The sequence below is a fragment of the Hydra vulgaris genome, chromosome 10, assembly GCF_038396675.1.
Source record: "Hydra vulgaris chromosome 10, alternate assembly HydraT2T_AEP".
NCBI classification, from domain to species: Eukaryota; Metazoa; Cnidaria; class Hydrozoa; order Anthoathecata; family Hydridae; genus Hydra; species Hydra vulgaris.
The window spans coordinates 24188706-24207500 of record NC_088929.1 but is presented as its reverse complement, the minus strand read 5'-3'; the positions used below and the strand labels follow the sequence as shown (position 1 = coordinate 24207500).

Here is an 18795-nt window from a genome sequence, read left to right as displayed (position 1 = left end):
AGCAAACAATTCAGCTTTGTCTTTAGGTGAGGTGACAAAGTCTGAACCATACAAGTGAGGTGGAATTACAGATTTGCCCTTATTATTGATACTATTAAAGATTCTCTAGAAGCTACGAGAGCCCGATTTTAGTGATAAAATACGAGATTTCATGACCTGAGAATAGCGGGCTTTGGTGTTAGACAAAACCTTTTTACAATGGTTTCTAGCAGTAATAAACAGACATCTGTTTTCTGGAGAATTGTTTTGCTGATAGATATGGAAGTAATGGTTTTGATTGGCAATTGCAGCAGCACAATGTGAAAACCATGGAGAAGAGTGAGGCTTGACCTGGAATCGCCGAGAGGGAAAAAAGATTCCATGTCAGCCTGAATTCACGAAGTTATGTAAGAAGCACATTTGTCGACAGGAAGATGAAAAATTTCTACCCAAGTACCATCACGAAGAAAATCACGGAAAGAGTCCCAGTCAGCTTTAAGGTAGTTGTAAGAGGTACGATAATAGGGGGATTTAGGTGAGGAAGAAGAATGAGATATCAGTTTTAGAGAGATCAAACTGTGATCAGAAGTACCTAAGGGTGAATGCAGAGAAAGTGAGCACTGACTAGGATCAGAAACAAGACAGAAGTTGAGTAGAGAAGGTAAATGATTCGGGTTGTCTGGAAAGCGAGTTAGAAAGTTGACTATTTGAGTTTTAGAGGATTAAGAAAGGCAAAAGTTGCAGGCTCTAATGGCTGCAGAATCACTCACACTAGAGCCAAGCCATTCAGTGTGATGAGCATTAAAGTCACCAACAACAACAATATTAGCTGACGGATAAAGACAGAGGGCTTGGTCAATATAATCAGAAATAACATAAAAAAAAGTGCAGTCTTGAGATGAACGCTATCCTTCATATAGAACAAAGATATAGAACAAAGAGAAAGGTTTTAAAGTGAAGTGGTGCTAAACATAAGCACATAAAAGAATAGTCTGTGGATTCAAACCTAGTTTCCCGACAAATGGGTGAATTGTTACGAATGTAAATAGCAAGACCAAGTATGTGGCTATTGGAATCTTTACGAATTAAAGGAAGATAGCCATCAACACTAAGATCGCAAGATAAGACAGCTGAACTCAAATTAATCTCACAAAGAGCAAGTAGGTCTGGGGAGCTTTGCAAAAGATAAGACTCAACAAAAGAAAAGTTACTTCGAAGACCACGAATATTAGTGAATGATAGGTTTAGAGAACTTGGTGATGACGATGGTTTTTTGTGCTTTATAGTTTTAGTACTTTACTTATTTTTAAATTTGTTAAAGAACTTGACTCAAAGCATAATAGTACTCAGTACACTATTTAATAGCCCAAGCAATTGCCTTATTACTATTAATAAACCCTAGACCTTAACAAAGGGCTCTAAATGTGGCCTCGGCAATGCACACTAAAAGTACAAATAAGGACACCATCTATGCGCAACATGGCATTGTTAATACTTTGATATTTTTCAGCTGTTGTTGGAATTAGCCTCTCGGAGAGCTACCACAGAGTTAGGGAAACCTGACTACCAGCCGGCCTCAGAACCATAAAACTGAGTTTTAGAGCTGTACCATCATTAGGAGATAATAGAATGAGTTGCCTAGTCATAAAAACAGAGACACAAGCAAAACCCATGCATTGAGTCAAGAAGATCCAGCATTCAACATTCTAAACTGGAAGCAATTTATTAAAAATACGTCTACGCCAGCCTAATAGATGAAGAAGGGGTGCGAGGCTGGTCAACTGATAGATCTGCTTACCTTTTAATTTACAGTTAAACATTATTTAATGTTGACCTAATTAACTTACTCAATCGCTCAACATTTATTTTTGTGTTTTTAATTTGTCTTTTTATATATTTTTTGTAAAATAAAAAATGCGGTATAATAAAATAAATAAAGTTTAATTAAAAGTACTCTTATCGAACTTAATAATAAAAAGAAAGAATATACCATTATTATACTTTCACGTTTTCCATTTTCTAGTTTTATTGATTTTAACTTTGTCAACCCCATGAGGCTTTGTTTTATTTTATACTAAAAGAATGTTAAAACAATATCTGTTAAACATCAATATCTGTTATCAGATATTGATGTTTAATAATGATATCTGTTATTAAATATTGATGTTTAATAATTAAAGCAACAATAGATAACAGCTGTAAAAAATATCGGCGGCAATAGTCAAACTTATGATACAAATATGATTTTAAGTTATCATTTTTTTGTTACGCTGAAATTTGAAAGCTTATCAAATTAATATACTAAAACATCAAGAAATGACTTTAACCCAGAAATACAACTTAATTTTGTCTAATAAATACTGATTTTGTTTTTCAATTGTGACTGGTTGTTATATTTCATTAAGGAAATATAGGTCTTTACAGAAAAAAGGTCTTTTTTCAATAGTTAGTTGACAAGAGGAAAAAATAGGTAGCAAACCTAATAATGCGGACAAAGGTGTTATAACTTACTGGGGTCCTATCAGACAACACTACATGAAATTAAAAAAAGTTGTCCCGATCAACTAAAATAGTAAAATAATGCCGAAAGGAAAAGCTTAACCATGCGGAACCTTAACTTATTTGAAATTTAAAACTTTAAAACGATTAAGCATTAAAAATTATAATTGAGAAATTTTTACCGTAAAAAGGTTAAATAATCTTATCTGTTACAAATTTAAATAAAACATATTATTTTATAAAATGTCAGAAAAATCCTACAAAGAGTTTCATTTCTTAAGAGAACTTAAATATTTTTTGAAAGGAAACAACACTAATAAAGAGACGGAAGAGATAATGTTACGTAAAAAAATTTTTGTAATACTCTGTGCATGTCATATTGTTGCATTTGCTCAAGCTAGTGGCTATTTTATTCAAAACAATGCTTTACCCTACTTAACAAAGAATTTAGGAGTTACTCCGCAAATGTATGGCAACCTCATGTCGTTTACAGCTATTGTTCAACTAATAGGTGGGCCATTTTGTGGAAGACTTGGGGACCTTTACGGTGGAAGACTACCTCTTATTTTATCTTTTGTTTGTTTATCGATTACTTGGGCACTTTTGGCATTTGCTACGAATATTCCTTTTTTGTTTATTTCAAAACTGCCTTTGGTCATGGCGCATGCTCTTCAAAGTACTTATTTAATTATTTCCGATGTAACAACAACGCAACAAAGAGCTGATATGCTCGGAAAACTTGGTGTTTCACATGGACTTGGAATGATTGTTGGCTCTGCATTAGGAGGATTGATTACTGGTAAATTAGGTACTAATTCCGCGTTTATAACTGGAAGCTTAGTAATGGGTTTTTGTATAGTTATTACTTTAATTATGATTCCCAAAAACACTAAACCGATAAGAAAGCAGCTAGCAATGTATTCTGGAGAAAAAGAATTATTTAAAGATGAAATGAAATCTCAAAAATGTTCATTTATGGGAATTAAAGAGATAATTGAAGTTGCAAAAACACGGCATGTTGGATACGTATTAGCATTAAAAGTTATTACCGGGATTCCTTTTAGTGTTTTATCTTCAATGTTTACTTTTATTATTATGGAATATTATCATCTTGGTCCAAAAAGTAATGGGTTAGTCCTTGCTTATTTAGGAATTGTTGGTATGATTACGCAAGGAATTCTTGTTGGATATCTAACACAAAAAGTTCCTGATGCACCACTTATAATTATTTCTGTAGTTATAATGGCAGTAGGTTTTTTATACCTAATAATTGCTGACAGTATTTATTTATTCTGTGCAGTTTCTGTGCCTTTAACAATTGGCGCTTCTTTAATTCATGTTATTATAACATCGTTAATTACAAAAATTGTTCGAGAAGACCAAACAGGTGCAGCTTTGGGACTTACACTAGGGTGCTACACTCTCATGAGGACAGTTTCTCCAGCTATAGGTGGGTTTTTTTATGCTCACATAGGTTTTTTCTCATTTGGGGTACTAGGATATTTTATCGATATGATGGTCATACTTTACTTAGCGTTTATGGGTCGAAAAGATTTCAGTTGATTTTTTTGTTTTATAATCAAACTATACTTTTATACATGTTTTTGAGATTTTTTTTGATGTTTTTGCTTTGTATAAAACTATATTTAAATTAAAAATATCTTTTAATTTTTATAATAAGGAAACACCCAGTGTCTCAAATGTTTTTATAATTAGAAATAATTTTATGTTTATTAATAATAAATGATTTTTTTTTAAATGTTTTTTTTATTTAAAACAAAATTATTTCTAGTTTTATTTTCCCGGAAATAATATTAACGTTCTCTTGCAGCTTAAGTTTTAACCGCTAACTTTTCAAAAAATAAATTTTTGTTTTTAGTTGCACCCCTTTCTTCTTTTTTTATTTGTAATAATATATTTAAATAATATCATAAATAAAAGAAGAGCTGTGTTTGAAAACAAACATTTACGGAGTCGAAGCCACTGTGACAACCTTGTCCATTTATTTTGTGACAAGCAACACCTTCTATATAAGTAGCACAACAGTTGTTTACTTCAAAATAAAAATTTCATTAGTTTTTTTTTTTTATAGACTTTTTACTTTTATGAAATGAATAAAGAGTTTTTCAAAGAAAATGAAAGTATAAGGAATCCAACTTTTTTATATCAAAAACTTATAAATACCAATATATTTTATTCTACGCACTAGAAAACGCCTAAAATAACTGTGAAAATTTCTGTGCATAAATAAAAAACAATATATATATAAATATATATATATATTTATATATATATATATATATATATATATATATATATATATATATATATATATATATATATGTATATATATATATATATATATATATATATATATATATATATATATATATAATATATATATATATATATATATATATATATATATATATATATATGTGGGATAAGTTGTAACAATATACTTGGAAAGTATAAACTTTGCAGAGAAAAAATTACTTTGTAATTTATGTTATATCACATAAATTTTATACATGTAATAAAAAAAAAGGTAAAATACAAAAAATATCTAGAGACTTAGAAGTAAGCAGTAAGTAAGCTAAGTCTACTGATATTTTCACATAATAAAAGTGTTGAGCTTGAACACTTTAAATATATGAAACTTCATATAGGTTTTATCTTTTTACTGAAATTATGATTACATTATTAAAGGTTTTTGTAAACAACTTCATCGATGAAGTCGTTTACAAAAACTTTTAATAAAGTAATGTAATCATAAATAAAAAGATAATAACGGATGCATCCATTATCATAATAAAAACATCCATTATTTAAGAAAAGTGCTTAAATTCCTTCAATAGCTTCTCCCCATGAATTTGGTGCAACTTACCCCGTAAGCATCACTTTAATTAATATATAAATTATTTACTTTAAAAAATTCTATTTCTTTAGATTTTTGTGTATGAAAAGGTTGAATAAATTTTTCAGTTTTTATTTTATTACGTTATTTTTAGCTGACGTGTTATTTTTATTGACAATAAGTTATTGTCATATTATGTAAAAATATTTGGAAACAATAATTTAAAAAAACATCCCTTAAATGTCACTATTTAAACTTACCCTGTTGAAACTAGCCCCGGTCTCCCTTAATATTTATGCTGGATTTAATAAAAAATAGTGATGCTTACTTGATGAGGCTAAATGATGAGAACACATACTTCATGAGTATGTGTTCTCATCATTTAGCCTCATTAATTAAGAAAAAACTGTTTACAATAAAGCCAAAAATTTAACTTTATTTGAAGTACCTCGCCAAATTACCGGTTAGTTACGAGGAAGAACTGCACTGTAGAGCGACCTATGTCACCATAATCTCACTAAATTTTAGTGAAATAATTGAGAACATTGATTTTACCTGTCCCAAAAAACGTTAGCATGTTTGGCTTGCACAGTAAAAACTGTATCTGATGAGAAAGTAAAACTAATGCCATGATTGTTCAATGTTTCAGATACTTTGAACCGAAGATCATTGACTTGGGCAACTAGATTGTAAATAAAGGTATCATTAAAAAAAAAAAAAAAAATTGCGACAATATAACAAATCGGAAACATAAGCTTTAGGGATTGTCCATAAAGTACGTACACTCAGATGGGTGAGATGGGTCTGCAAATAGCGTATATGAGATGGGGGGCAGGGGGTTAATTATAAAAATAAGGAGACACTAAACTTAAAAAATGTCATAAAATGTTGGGTAGGTAGGTTAAAAGCGTAGGTATTTTTAAGGAGGTGGAGGGTACTAAAAAAAGCATTTAGCAAAATGCGGGGATGGGGGAAGGGTTGATATAAAAGCGTACGCAGTTTATGGACGACCCCTTATCTGTTTATTTATAGAAGCTTATGGAAGTTAAATCTGATTTAAAGCTAAAACAAATATGTCTATCATAGAACAAAGATATATCTGTCATGGAACAAAAATATGTCTGCCATGATGAAGAAGCTACAATCAGATTTAAGTGACGCAACAAATTGTGTAAATTTAAAATAAATTTTTCATACAGATTTTCGATATTGTTTAAAAACCTGCGGCCAAATTTTTGACACAAATATGATGAGGCTTTAAAGTAGTAGTCTTAAAAAAAATGCACACGCATTGTGTCACTTTTGACTTAAATATGACGAAACTCTTTCTTATTATAGCTCTTTTGCAGTCGATTTATCCTCATTTACTTACACAGTTAGTATTCTTTGTTAGTTTTATTTTCAATCAATTTAAGAAAGTAACACAAGGCGTGTGCACAAGGTATATTCACAAGGTGTGTTCAAAAGGTTTATAAAAGTGCGTGCTGTGATTATAGTAGTTACAATACAAACAATACAAACGTATAAATATATATGAAAAAAAGGTTATTTTATAAATTGCATTTACCATATGATGAATTAAAAATTTGAAACAAATATTTTCATAATTTATTTAGCAAATTACAACTTAAATATAAAAAGAACTGCAATTACAGTTATAGTTGTAAGTATGAAATTTAAAAAATGCCATTAAAATACAGGAATATTTATTCTTTCTTTATCATCCAGATCATCGTCAATAGTGAGAATCCCCTAAAGACAATAACGATAAAAAAATTGAAATAATAATGGCAAGAAATTTGAGCCATGTTTTAACACAACATATTAATTTTAAAAAACTGCAATAACTCATGACTTCTATGATATAAGTGCAATAAATAAAAAATATAAGTACAAAAACCAAAACTTTTTTTACCATGAACGTAAAGAACATCGCTGTTGCAGAAAGAAAATGCCATAAATCATGATCGTCATAAAACTCCAAAAGAGTACATTCCTTGTTTCCTTCGCGTGATTCTGCAGGGCTTAACTAAAATTTAGAATATGCTTGTAGGAATAAAAGTTGATTTGCAAAAAAAAAAAAATTAGAAAATAATAAAAAACCTGCCAGTCCGTAAGACCTTGAACAAAAAAAGATATTGAAATTCCCCACAAAACAAGAGACACTAATACGCAAAAAATTACAAGAACCTTTATTTTTTCACCATTTCGTACCTAAAAAACATTATCTGTAATAGTAAGCACTAAAAATATAATGTGTAAATATTATTTAATGTAAAATAATGATATATATTTAAAAAAATTAAAATTAAACCGAAATGACTGTAAATAGGCAACCATGGAAACAAGAAGTAATCAGTGCGAACACATACTATTATCTGTTTTTACTTATAAGTACCGGGTTGAAACAAATAGGGTAAAAGATTTGTTTTTTGCGGTATACTCATTTTATGAAAAAAAAATTATACCAATGAAGAAGAAGCAACATTTGCCGCTTTATCTCAAAAATATAAAAAATATGAAGCTGTTTCTATGCAGTAGGCCCTGCAAAAAATTTCCGAAAAAACCTTATCAGTTTATGCTCAAAAAAGAATCATACAATTAGTTGGCATTTAAAAACGATGATCTGAAAAAAACTGGTATAAAAAATGAACTGAATATGAAGAAGAACAATTGGTTAAAAGGTTATGTCAATTTGGGCGATCCTATCTTATTATGTTCTAATTTGGGCGATCCTAAACAAAGGATGATTTAATAAAGGGTGCTTCAGACGTACGGAAACTTCAAAAATCCTCAAATACTCTGCAGTTCAAAAATGAACTTCCAACGGAATATTAGATAAGATGATTCCTTATATGAAATCCTGGAATAGTTTTTTGTACTCCTAAATCTATTAATAAAGCGGCAGCAATGGTTCCAGTCAGCAGAATTACAAGATTTTTTGATAATTTTTCCAATTTTTTAAGAAGAAATGGTTTACTTCATGTCCTTGATCGTCCAGATGTTTTTGACAATATCGATGAGAACAATTTTGAAGTGTGAAGAGAGTTCTCTTAAGGAAAGGTGCAAAAACAGTTTATAAAGTTAATTCATCAAGGTCTAAAGAAAACATTACTGTCTGCTATTGCTTTGGAGCTGATGGTTTTATGTTAAATACCCAGGTTATTTTGAAAGAAAAGTTAACACAGATAGAATATCTTGCATATGCTTCTGGAACAGTCAACGGCAATTTTTTGCTCACTTAAACGGAATCTGGATGATAAAACCAACGCTCCTTTAAAGATTATATTCAAAGAATTGACAACGAATTGAAAGATGTTGCACGTCCTGTTTTCATATTCTTAAACAATCATCCAAGTCACATTAATTTTCATTTATTTAAATGGTGCAAGGATTGGGGAATTCACATATTGTTTTTTCCTTCAAATTGCACTCACATTCTTCAAATGTGTGATACATCAATTTTTGGACCAGCCAAATTAAGATGAAAAAAATAAGTTAATAATTGGAAAATAAAAAAATGGTTGCAAGGAGGTTTATGAGATTGACTTTATAAAAATTTTAAGACTGATGAATTATAGAAATATTACAAAATCAAAAATAGTTAATGGTTTCTGTGGTGCAGGAATTTTCCCGCTAAATATTGAGAATATTTATCTTGAGCGGTGTATTGGAGTAGCTTCTAATACACTGTTCAAGTCTGCTTCCAATTCAGATGCACAAGTAACTTCTGAAAGTTTTGAAATTCCTACTTTTTTAAATGCAGCTTTATCTAGTAAAAACATTATCAGTAATGAACTAACTGCTCCTTTTCAAGATAAACGTACAGGTTGCCAGTATAAATAAAATGGTTTATTTTTTTGATTAAATATTTTTACATTGATTTTTATGCAGAATCTTTTTCTGTACCAATTGATAAGGCTATTCAGCTATTCTTCATTACTTCTCAAAAATACAGGAAAATATAAAGCCATTGCATAACCTTTTAAACTACACCCCTGGTTACTATGTTCTGAATTCTTTAGTTATGAAGCAGCAGCTTGACATACTTTCATCAGCATCTCATAATGAAAAGGAAGTTCCAGTTTCTTCAACTTTAATTCAGGATGTGCTCAAACTTCCAGAACCAATTAAACACAAAACAAATAGAAAATACAAGAAAATTAATTATTGAATTTTTATGAGTGGCAAAGTTTTAGAAATGTATAAAAAAAGGATGAAGAAAAGAAAAAAAGAAAAGAAAAAAGAAGAAAGGAAAAAGATTTGCTAATAACAAAAAATAATGTAAAATAAGATAAGAAAAAGAAAAATTAAAGATGGAAAAGGCGTAAAAAAGATCTGAATGAAAAAGTCTGAATGAAAAAGTCATCTGAACCTGTTGCTAAAAAAGACCAAAGACCAGTTTGCCAGAATGACCAGCTAAACAAAATTTAATATGTATATTTTAGTTGTTTTAAGAAATGAAATTCAAATTTCTTTTAGTCTTACAAGTTCAAATTCTCATTTTAATGTATTTTTATAAATTTATTGCCTTTTTTTCAAAGAAGAATGTATAACGTCATTTCTTCAAATACCGCAAAAAATAAATTTTTCTACCGCAAAAAATTGATTTCATACCGCAAAAAATATATTAAGTTAAGTAACTTTGTTTTTAAGTAAAAACAATAAGGCGCAATGTAAATGGGATAGTAACACATATAATATTTTCTTTACTGCACGTTTTGCTGCATATTTCATTTGAAGAGAGCATATGAGTATAAAGTTATAAGTAAACAAAGTTTCAAAGAGTGGAGCAAAAAACAAATCTTTTACCCTAATAATAAGCAGAACAGGTGGCAACATAATAATTGGTCATGATTAGCAATAGGTCAATACTACCTGTTAATTACTTAAATACTAATAATTACAAACTTATGCAAATTAACAAGACTGTTAAGTTTTCATGGAGCTCCATTACCAATGAAAAAAAAATCTTCAAAATTTACAATAGTATATATTTTAAAAACGTTTTGCATTAAAATCTTTAAACTACTGGAATATTTAACTTATTTAGAACAATAACTTATTTATATATACAGTCTTTTTATTTTTAGCACAAAATAAGCCATAGCTTTAAAAACTTTGATTTTATTTTTATTTGTTTTTTAAGCTTTACATTTTATGGTTTCATTCACTAGCACTGGGTGTATGCAGATCTGCACGACTGTATTGTAAAGTTGAGTATATGTGAATTTAATATATAATAAAATAGTATAATGAAAAAAAGTTTGATAATATCTTGTATTAAGGTGGTAACTTCTAATTTTTTGATTTTGCACTTTTTTCTACCCAACACACACAAATAACACACAAAATAAATCACATACATAACATTTTCTAGACCTAACATATTGTTGGTATTACACATTTCTACTCAATTTTTTAAACTTTAGTTTAACTCTGGTAGTCTAGTAGTTTGGAATAAAAAAAAACTTTGAAACTTTAATTACACATTTTCATTTAGTAATAAAATCTTTTTTAGGCTTTCACAATGTAAAGTGTATAAATGTAGTGTATAATACAATTTATTATATATAAACAAACAGTAAAAAAGTATTTTTTCATTATTCTTTGTTTTTTACTTTATTTTATAAAAGAACTGCCATGATTAAAACCTTAATAACTTAAAGTGTGTAAACTATAATAAGAAAAATGAAAACCTAAATATGCTAAAGTATGCATATATATATATATATATATATATATATATATATATATATATATATATATATATATATATATATATATATATATATATATATACAGTGGCGACAAAATAAATAGCACAGATTGATGTTCAATATGTAATGATATATTTTCCAGAGATCTGAGTTTTTGAGATCTAAACTTTTTCAGCCTAATAAAATATTAGTTTTAGAAGATAACATACAGAGTAAGAAAAGAAAGTAACTTAGTTAAAAAAAAAAGTACAATCATATAAATGATTTAGAAGTACAGAATGAGGGGGTAATTTAAATAGCACACCCTGTACAAAATTATCATTTTGTCCTTATGCTACCAAAATCATGGAGGTTCTTTGTATAAATAGTTTAGAAAACTTTATTAGAGGTAAATTAATATTTAGTGGGGTATCCTTTTGAGTCAATAACTGCATGACAACAACAGCCCATTGACGAGATCAATTTTTGGCATCATTCAGGCGTAATGGCATCCCAAGCAGCCTTTATTTCAATCCAAAGTTAATCTAAACTTGTTGCAGTTGACCGGTTTATGTTTCTGTCAACTTTCTCATACAAATTTTTATTGGATTTAGGTCTGGTGACTGTGCGGGCCATTCCAATACATCAATCTTCTTAGCGTTAAACCACATTTTAACACTTTAGGTGGTGTACTTTGGATTGTTGTCTTGTTGGAATTTCCAAACCAAAGGGAGATTTTCCTCGGTATATGGCAGCATGACATTTTCTAGTATTTCTTTGTACATAAGTTGATCAATTGTCCCTTGAATTCTATGCAACGGGCCAACACCACACCATGAAAAACTGCCCCAAACTATCAGATTGCCACCACCATGTTTTACGTTCTTAAGAGTATACCGAGGGCTGAGTTCTTGGTTTTGGGGACAACGAACATATTGTTTTCCGTCGGATCCAAAGCGATTAAACTTAGATTAGTCAGTCCAAAGCACATTTTGCCAAAAACCTAAATCCTTGTGTACGTGCAAAGGTTTTTTTCGGGACACCCTTCCAAATAGCTTATTTTCACATAAGCGACTTTTAACAGTGCTGATAGACAGATTGAGTTTTAAATTTTGAGCAATTTGTTCTTTAATTTTTGGTGCGCCAACAAAAGGATTCAGCTTAGCGATACGAACAATAGCTCCGTCTTCTCTGCAGGTTGTCTTTCGTTCGCGAGACTTGCGTTTTTTGTTGCTTAATGAACCAGTTTCATTAAATAAATTAATAGCATTAATAACTTTCTTACGAAAACAACCCAGTCTTCGAGCTATTTCAGAGTTGTTCAATCCTAGATCTTGAAATGCCTGTACTTGTTCTCGAAAGACATCTGTTCCATGTTTACCTCGTCCCATAGTTGATAGCAAATGAATTTTTTTTTTTTTTTTGCTAAACGAGTTATAAGAATATCCTTTAAATACTGTATAGAATGATTATCTTTTGATATAATAAAAAAATTTAAGTTTTTTTAAATAAAAAGTAAATGTGTGCTATTTAAAATGACCGCCAAAAGGTACACGATCGCTTAAATGCTCAAAACAAGCAATTTTGACAGCTATAAATGTCAAATGAGTATTTCCGTTCAAAAAGGTTAGCATTGTTGATGCTATAAAAAATAACAGCAATTGCTATAAATACAAAAAAGTTGGCATCAAAAAGTAAAACCAACTGGTCATGAAAGTGTGCTATTTATGTTGTCGCCACTGTATATATATATATATATATATATATATATATATATATATATATATATATATATATATATATATATATATACGGAAAAGTGATTTAGAAGTAATTTTTGAAAAAGAAGTACATACCCAGCAAAAGTTGGAGCAAATAAAAGAGCTAAAACTTAGTCAAAATTTTTTTAGGTTAATCAGATGACTTTTAAGCCATTTGATTGACCTAAAAAAATCAAGACCAAAGTTGTTAAGAAATTGTCTTTAAAAAAGAAAAAAAAGGGTTTTTGAAAATAATTTAAATAACAAATTATTCAATTTTTTTTTTAGTCATTGGTTACCTATATTTTCATTTTAAAAGGGTATGTCATATTTGCATTATCTTTATATTTGCATATTTTTAGTTAAAACCAAATTTATAAAAGGAAAAAAGAAACATTTATGTTACACAAGAGGTTACAAAAATTGGCTAATGATAAAAAATTCTTTTAATATAATGCAAAATAAAATGTGCTAAAGATCCTGCACTGTATTTTTTCAGTCCATAAGAGTTTTAATATACAATTTATCAAATTGCATTTTTTTTTAAAACAACTTTCATTTTTGCATGATTCTTATTAATTACAATAAAAAGTAAAATTGTATTGAAGTTTAATTAATTACAGACCATTAAATCTACTTGGATTGATTACTACTTTTCTACTGAAAATTGTGCCTTTAATATAAACTTATGGACTGAATCTATTAAAAAACAGGTTTATTCTATATAATTAAGGATGTTTCATAAGTTGTGTATGTCCTTTTGATTTAAAATTGTTCCTAATTATCATAATATATTCATTAAAAATCTCTACATTATACATATGCATAAAGTTTAATTTAGATATAAAAAAATCATAACTTTATCACTTTTGATTGAATTCAAATTTTTTATTTGCCAAACTTTCATGAGGTTGAAAATTTTCAAATTTAACAGAAAGCAATGAAAAAATTATTTTACCATTCCACAATCTTATGAAAAAATGATTTCAAATTTGATTGACAAGTCAAAAGGGAGACAGGCAGTGTTCACAATTTAAGAAAACAGAACAGTGTTCACAATTGAAAAAGATTTGTCAATTCAAAAGGGTGTTATCAAAATGGGGATAAGCACAAGCAACTATTATTGCACTATTCAAAAAGTAGGTTTTGAACCATTTAGAACATGTACAGTAGAAGAGCTTGAAGTGAAGATGATTTTGACAAAAGAATGAAGTTTTGTGATACCATGCTGTTAAAGTTTAAAGAAAACTTGTTACACAAAAATTTTAGTTTTTTATTCTGGTTCACTCCCAACAAGACTACAAGCAACTACTATTAAGTTGAGAGCTACTAGAAAAATAGAATAGAATTATAGAGCAAGGAAACGGTTGACAGAAGACTTAAAAAGTTGAAGGTTGTATGAGTCCAAAGGGTTAAGGTGCGGGGAAAAAAACTAGACGATTAAAAGTTTTTAGAGCATGCAGGGACAAATATAGTAAAAGAATGAGATGGGAAAGAGGCTCAAGCTTAGCAGATAGAGCGGGTCTAACTATGTTTACAATGCGTTTTTGGACCTTGTCTAGAAGAGAAAAAGCATCATTAGAAAAACCAGCCCAAATATGACAACAGTATTCCAAAGAGAGAAATACAAAAAGAGAAAATGGCGAGCATGATAAAAAGAAGCAGCCTTAGCAATTGCTAATTTAGCAATCAATTGTATATATGGTTTCCATGAAAGGTCAGTAGTAAATGATAATCCAAGAGGATGTAAAAAAGAGAACTCAGTGAGAGAGTGCCATTCATTAATACAGGAATGTCAACAGTATTGCCATAGTCGTTTGCAGTAAATAACTGAGTTTTGTTGAGTTACATAGCCACTATCAAGGAGACACATTCAAAAACTTATGAGTAAAGTCAAGAAGATACAACATTCATCATCCTAGGCAGGAAACAATGTATCACAGGTTTAATCTACGCCAGCCTAATAGATGAAGGAGTTTGAGGCTGGTTAGCAGAATTATTCTGTTTACCCCTTAAGTCTTTGCCTAGAAGGCATCCTACAAGACAGTAGCTGAATGCAGTTAACATCTGCCCAAGATGAGTACTTTATTGAGACACCATCTCTAGCCTTTACTCAACTAAGAGTCCCAAGGCAGGGGATTTTTAAGTCTGAGTTTATTTCTTCTAAAAAAGCACAAACTCTACAAGGCAGCAAAGCATAGGGCAGGTAGTAGTGGGTTACATAATGCCAGACAAAGTCAATCAAATGACCTGCTTGTTCTCCTGACCTTTCTTTTCTGGATTTTGGGGTTAATTGAAATCATGTATACAAGGACCAACTCTCTATAGTTGCTGAACTTTGTGAGCAGATTGAACAAGCTTGTGCAGTCATAGAAATGTGTTGAAGAGCCTGTGAAAGCATAGTGGTTTGTTTGAAATAGTGCCAGGAGCATAGGATTGTAAGCAAGTTGAATAGTCACATTTTCTTATTTTGATAAATATTCTATAAGTAAAATTATAAACTTGTAAAAAGTCAAAACTTTCTTTATTATTTATTTAAATATTTTAAATTAAATAACATACACAACTTATGAAACACCCTGTTTCATAAAACATTTTTTAGTTGGTAATTATGATTAAAAGCCAACTTATTAATTAATTATGATTATTAAACTTTTTTTTAGTGCATCATGGGACCTAAACGGAATTGCTGTCATTTTATGGTGAAGCCAAAAATTATTTAGCTTTACAATGCCAATACAATACAACTTTACAATGCCAGCTCATTTAAATATTGAATGTATAAATTCTATGCACATAATTTTTAAAGGGATTCTAAACAATTTATTGATATCTGCCACATGTTCTTTGTATACCAAAAAATAACATCTGCTATGGCACAACCATTGCATTCAACCACAAGCTCAAACAACATTTGTGTACTTCTTTTTCATCTTCTCATAGTGATCACTTATCTCCTTCTTTACCGCTTTAACAACCTCATCTCATGAACCACTACTATCCAGATTGAGAGCAGCTGATAGTAGAAAATTCACATTCCAGGAAAAAATTTTTTGAGAAAAAAGTTTACCATTTTATTAGATGAAATAGCAACCAAGAAAAAAAGCATAAAGAGGATTTAAAGTGAGTATGGCCCAGCCATACTGACTTCTTAATTGTCAAAAAATTCTTGTACTGCAAAATGACATAATGATTTTATAGAAAAATATTAAAACATAAAACACCAAAAATGAAAACTTACTAAGCAAATATAGGGTAAATCACCCAGTGGTTGACACCCCTTCCAGACATTTGACATTTTGTCACTAAAAAATAGGCTGAGTAAACACTAACTGAAGTAAAGTACCAAAATAGAGTCTGAAATGATCACCTATCTTTCTTTTATGAAGGAAAATTATTGCTATTGCAAACATAAAAATAAATGCATATGATGATTTATATATATAAATTACAGATGATGATTTGGAGCAAAAACAGTTCCCTAAATACCCATAACTCTTTGGAATAATTTTCATAACTGTTTCCAGATAACTACAAGAAACGCATGACAAATGTAATGTATTTGAAATTTTTTTTTCTCATGCTGACACTGAAATAGATGAGATAAATGTACAATCATTTATAATCAAAAAATTGAAAGGGAAGTGGGGGGTAGAAGGGGTGTCAAAGACTAAAAGCAATTTATTATGTTTTCCAGTAATCGACAAAAAAAAAAATTTTTTATTATTATTATTACTTTATCGTATAATAAGGGTTCTGAGCCACATATTTTATGTAATTTTGACCAGAGATTTATGTTTGAAATAATCTCTTCTATAAGTTATTGAATTTTATTCCAGTCTTCGGCAAGACCGCATTCTAGTCATCAACGGAAATTTTTTGTTTGTTTGTTTACTAGGATTTTTAGAGATTTACTATAAAAAAAATATAACTTTCTGGATTGTTATGATTGTTAAACAACAATTCCCTATGGACTATTTAAGGTTCTTAAAGTTTGGAATTATTGATGTTTTGCAAAGTTCTATTTGCACAATCATTAACGATTGCAGGTTGCAATCGTTAATTCATTGATCGAATGATTTAGAAGAATATAAACACATTTAATAACAATACAAACATTTATTTATTTTAAAAACTCCTTGGTTCGGAATTTATCTCCAAGGGATTAACAGTGTTGCAGTTTGAAACACTGTCAATAAATAAATCTCTAATATCAATCTTATCTTTATTTTAATCTGTCTCGGCCTTGTTTACCTACTCTATGTTTTGACATTAAAATTACTTTAATTAAAAGTAAAATAAAGTTAAGATGTCTCCTATAATAAGCTGCTGCTCCAGAATAGCATCAAGGTCTTAATATACTGAGGGTGATATTGACAAAGCAATTGAAGACATTAAGAGGTTAATTGGATATTCTCAATGTCCTATAAGTTAATTAATTCTATAATCAGTTTTTCCTGAAGTCAAAGCCGTGCTATAACTTTTTGTATATTTTCTGTATAACTTTCTGTATAATTTTCAATAAAAGAAAGTCTATTTCAAAAGCTGCCAAATTTTACAACATTCCTTGGATTACTCTGCATGATAAAATTAGTGGCAAAGCCCCAATTGTCAAAAAGATGGATCCGAACACATTCTTGACTGGTGCAGAAGAACAGGTACTGGTAAATTATATATTAAGTGCCCAAAAGAGTGCTCTGTCTGTCACAAAAGATACCATTTTATCCCTTGTTTCTTTGTTTATATCTGATGAAAGGAACCCACATTAATTTAGCGCATGCGAGATCCCGCAAAAACTACTGCAGGATACGCGGGATTTGCGAGATTTTGAAATTATTGCTTTAAAACAAAAAAGACAAAAAATCAAATTAAAACTGTTTAATGTATTTAAGAAACAAATCCATTTAAAAATTTACTAGTCATACAATACACAATGAAGTGTATATTGAGAAACTTCTATTCTATATGCAGATACGACAATACTGAGTCAGAATTACTTGAAATGTTTTAATAACTGTCTGAGAAACGATGTGTTATTTATTAAATAAGTAATAGCAATTTATCAGAAACTGTCAACATTTGTTTCAGTTTCAGTTTGTCAACATTTTTATTTTTACTTCTAATATATATATATATATATATATATATATATATATATATATATATATATATATATATATATATATATATATATATATATATATATATATATATGGCAATCATTTTGCCATCTTCAATGGCAAAATGATTGCTTGGTGTAATTATTATAAAAATGGACTGATTGCAAATGGCAAAACATTATCTTAACATTTATTTCATATTCTCCAATGAAATAAATGTTGAGATATGTGAAAATGTTGTATTATGCTACAGCTATCACCTTTGTACATTTAAACAAACCATATGTAACCAAGTACAATCTGGTTCATGTCCTGCTGCTTTGTAGAATACAACTTTTTAGGCAAAGACTAGGAGACGCTAACTCCAACTTAAAACACCCTCTGCCTTGGGGCTCTTGGTTGAGTAAAGGCTAGAGATGGTGTCTTGATAGAAATACTCATCCTGGATAGATGTTAAATGCATCCGGCTACAGTCTTGTAGAAGGCCTCCTAGGCAAAGACTTAGAGGGTAAACAGATTCTATCTGTTGACCAGCCTTGCACCCCATCTTCATCTAATAGGCTGGCACAGATGTACTTTTAATACATTGCTTCCAGTTTAGGATGTTGAATGCTGGATCTTCTTGACTCAATGCATGGGTTTTGCTTGTGTCTCTGTTTTTATGACTAGGCAACTCATTCTATCGCTTAAAGAGGGTACAGCACTAAAACTCAGTTTTATGGTTCTGAGGCCAGCTAGTAGTCAGGTTTCCCTAACTCTGTGGTAGCTCTCACAGAGGCTGATTCTATCAACAGCTGAAAAATATTAAAGAATTAACAATGCCATGTTGCGCATGGATGGTGTCCCTGTTTGTATTTTTGGTGTGCATTACAGAGGCCACA

The 18795-nt window shown here is 29.7% G+C and overlaps 2 protein-coding genes across 2 annotated transcripts in view; one reads left to right on the top strand and one right to left on the bottom strand.

Annotated features, from left to right (window-relative positions):
* The first annotated feature begins 2721 nt into the window (after positions 1-2721).
* LOC100209871 (solute carrier family 22 member 18) lies at positions 2722-4041 on the top strand. Its single transcript, XM_065808510.1, has one exon. It carries the CDS (start codon positions 2722-2724, stop codon positions 4039-4041), a length of 1320 nt encoding a protein of 439 aa, XP_065664582.1.
* Positions 4042-6920: 2879 nt separating this feature from the next.
* LOC100210923 (SID1 transmembrane family member 1) overlaps positions 6921-18795 on the bottom strand; it is a 109062-nt gene continuing 97187 nt past the window's right edge. Inside the window, exons 24-26 of the mRNA XM_065807570.1 lie at positions 7439-7549; positions 7251-7364; positions 6921-7087 (exon numbers count right to left, since the gene is read on the bottom strand). Of these exons, the coding sequence (XP_065663642.1) occupies positions 7025-7087; positions 7251-7364; positions 7439-7549 (288 nt within the window). The 3' untranslated portion in view covers positions 6921-7024. The remainder of the gene's footprint in view (positions 7088-7250; positions 7365-7438; positions 7550-18795) is intronic.

What these genes read in the sequence shown, in the direction of transcription:
- LOC100209871 (XM_065808510.1), top strand. Translation starts at nt 2,722, where the DNA reads ATGTCAGAAAAATCCTACAAAGAGTTTCATTTCTTAAGAGAACTTAAA.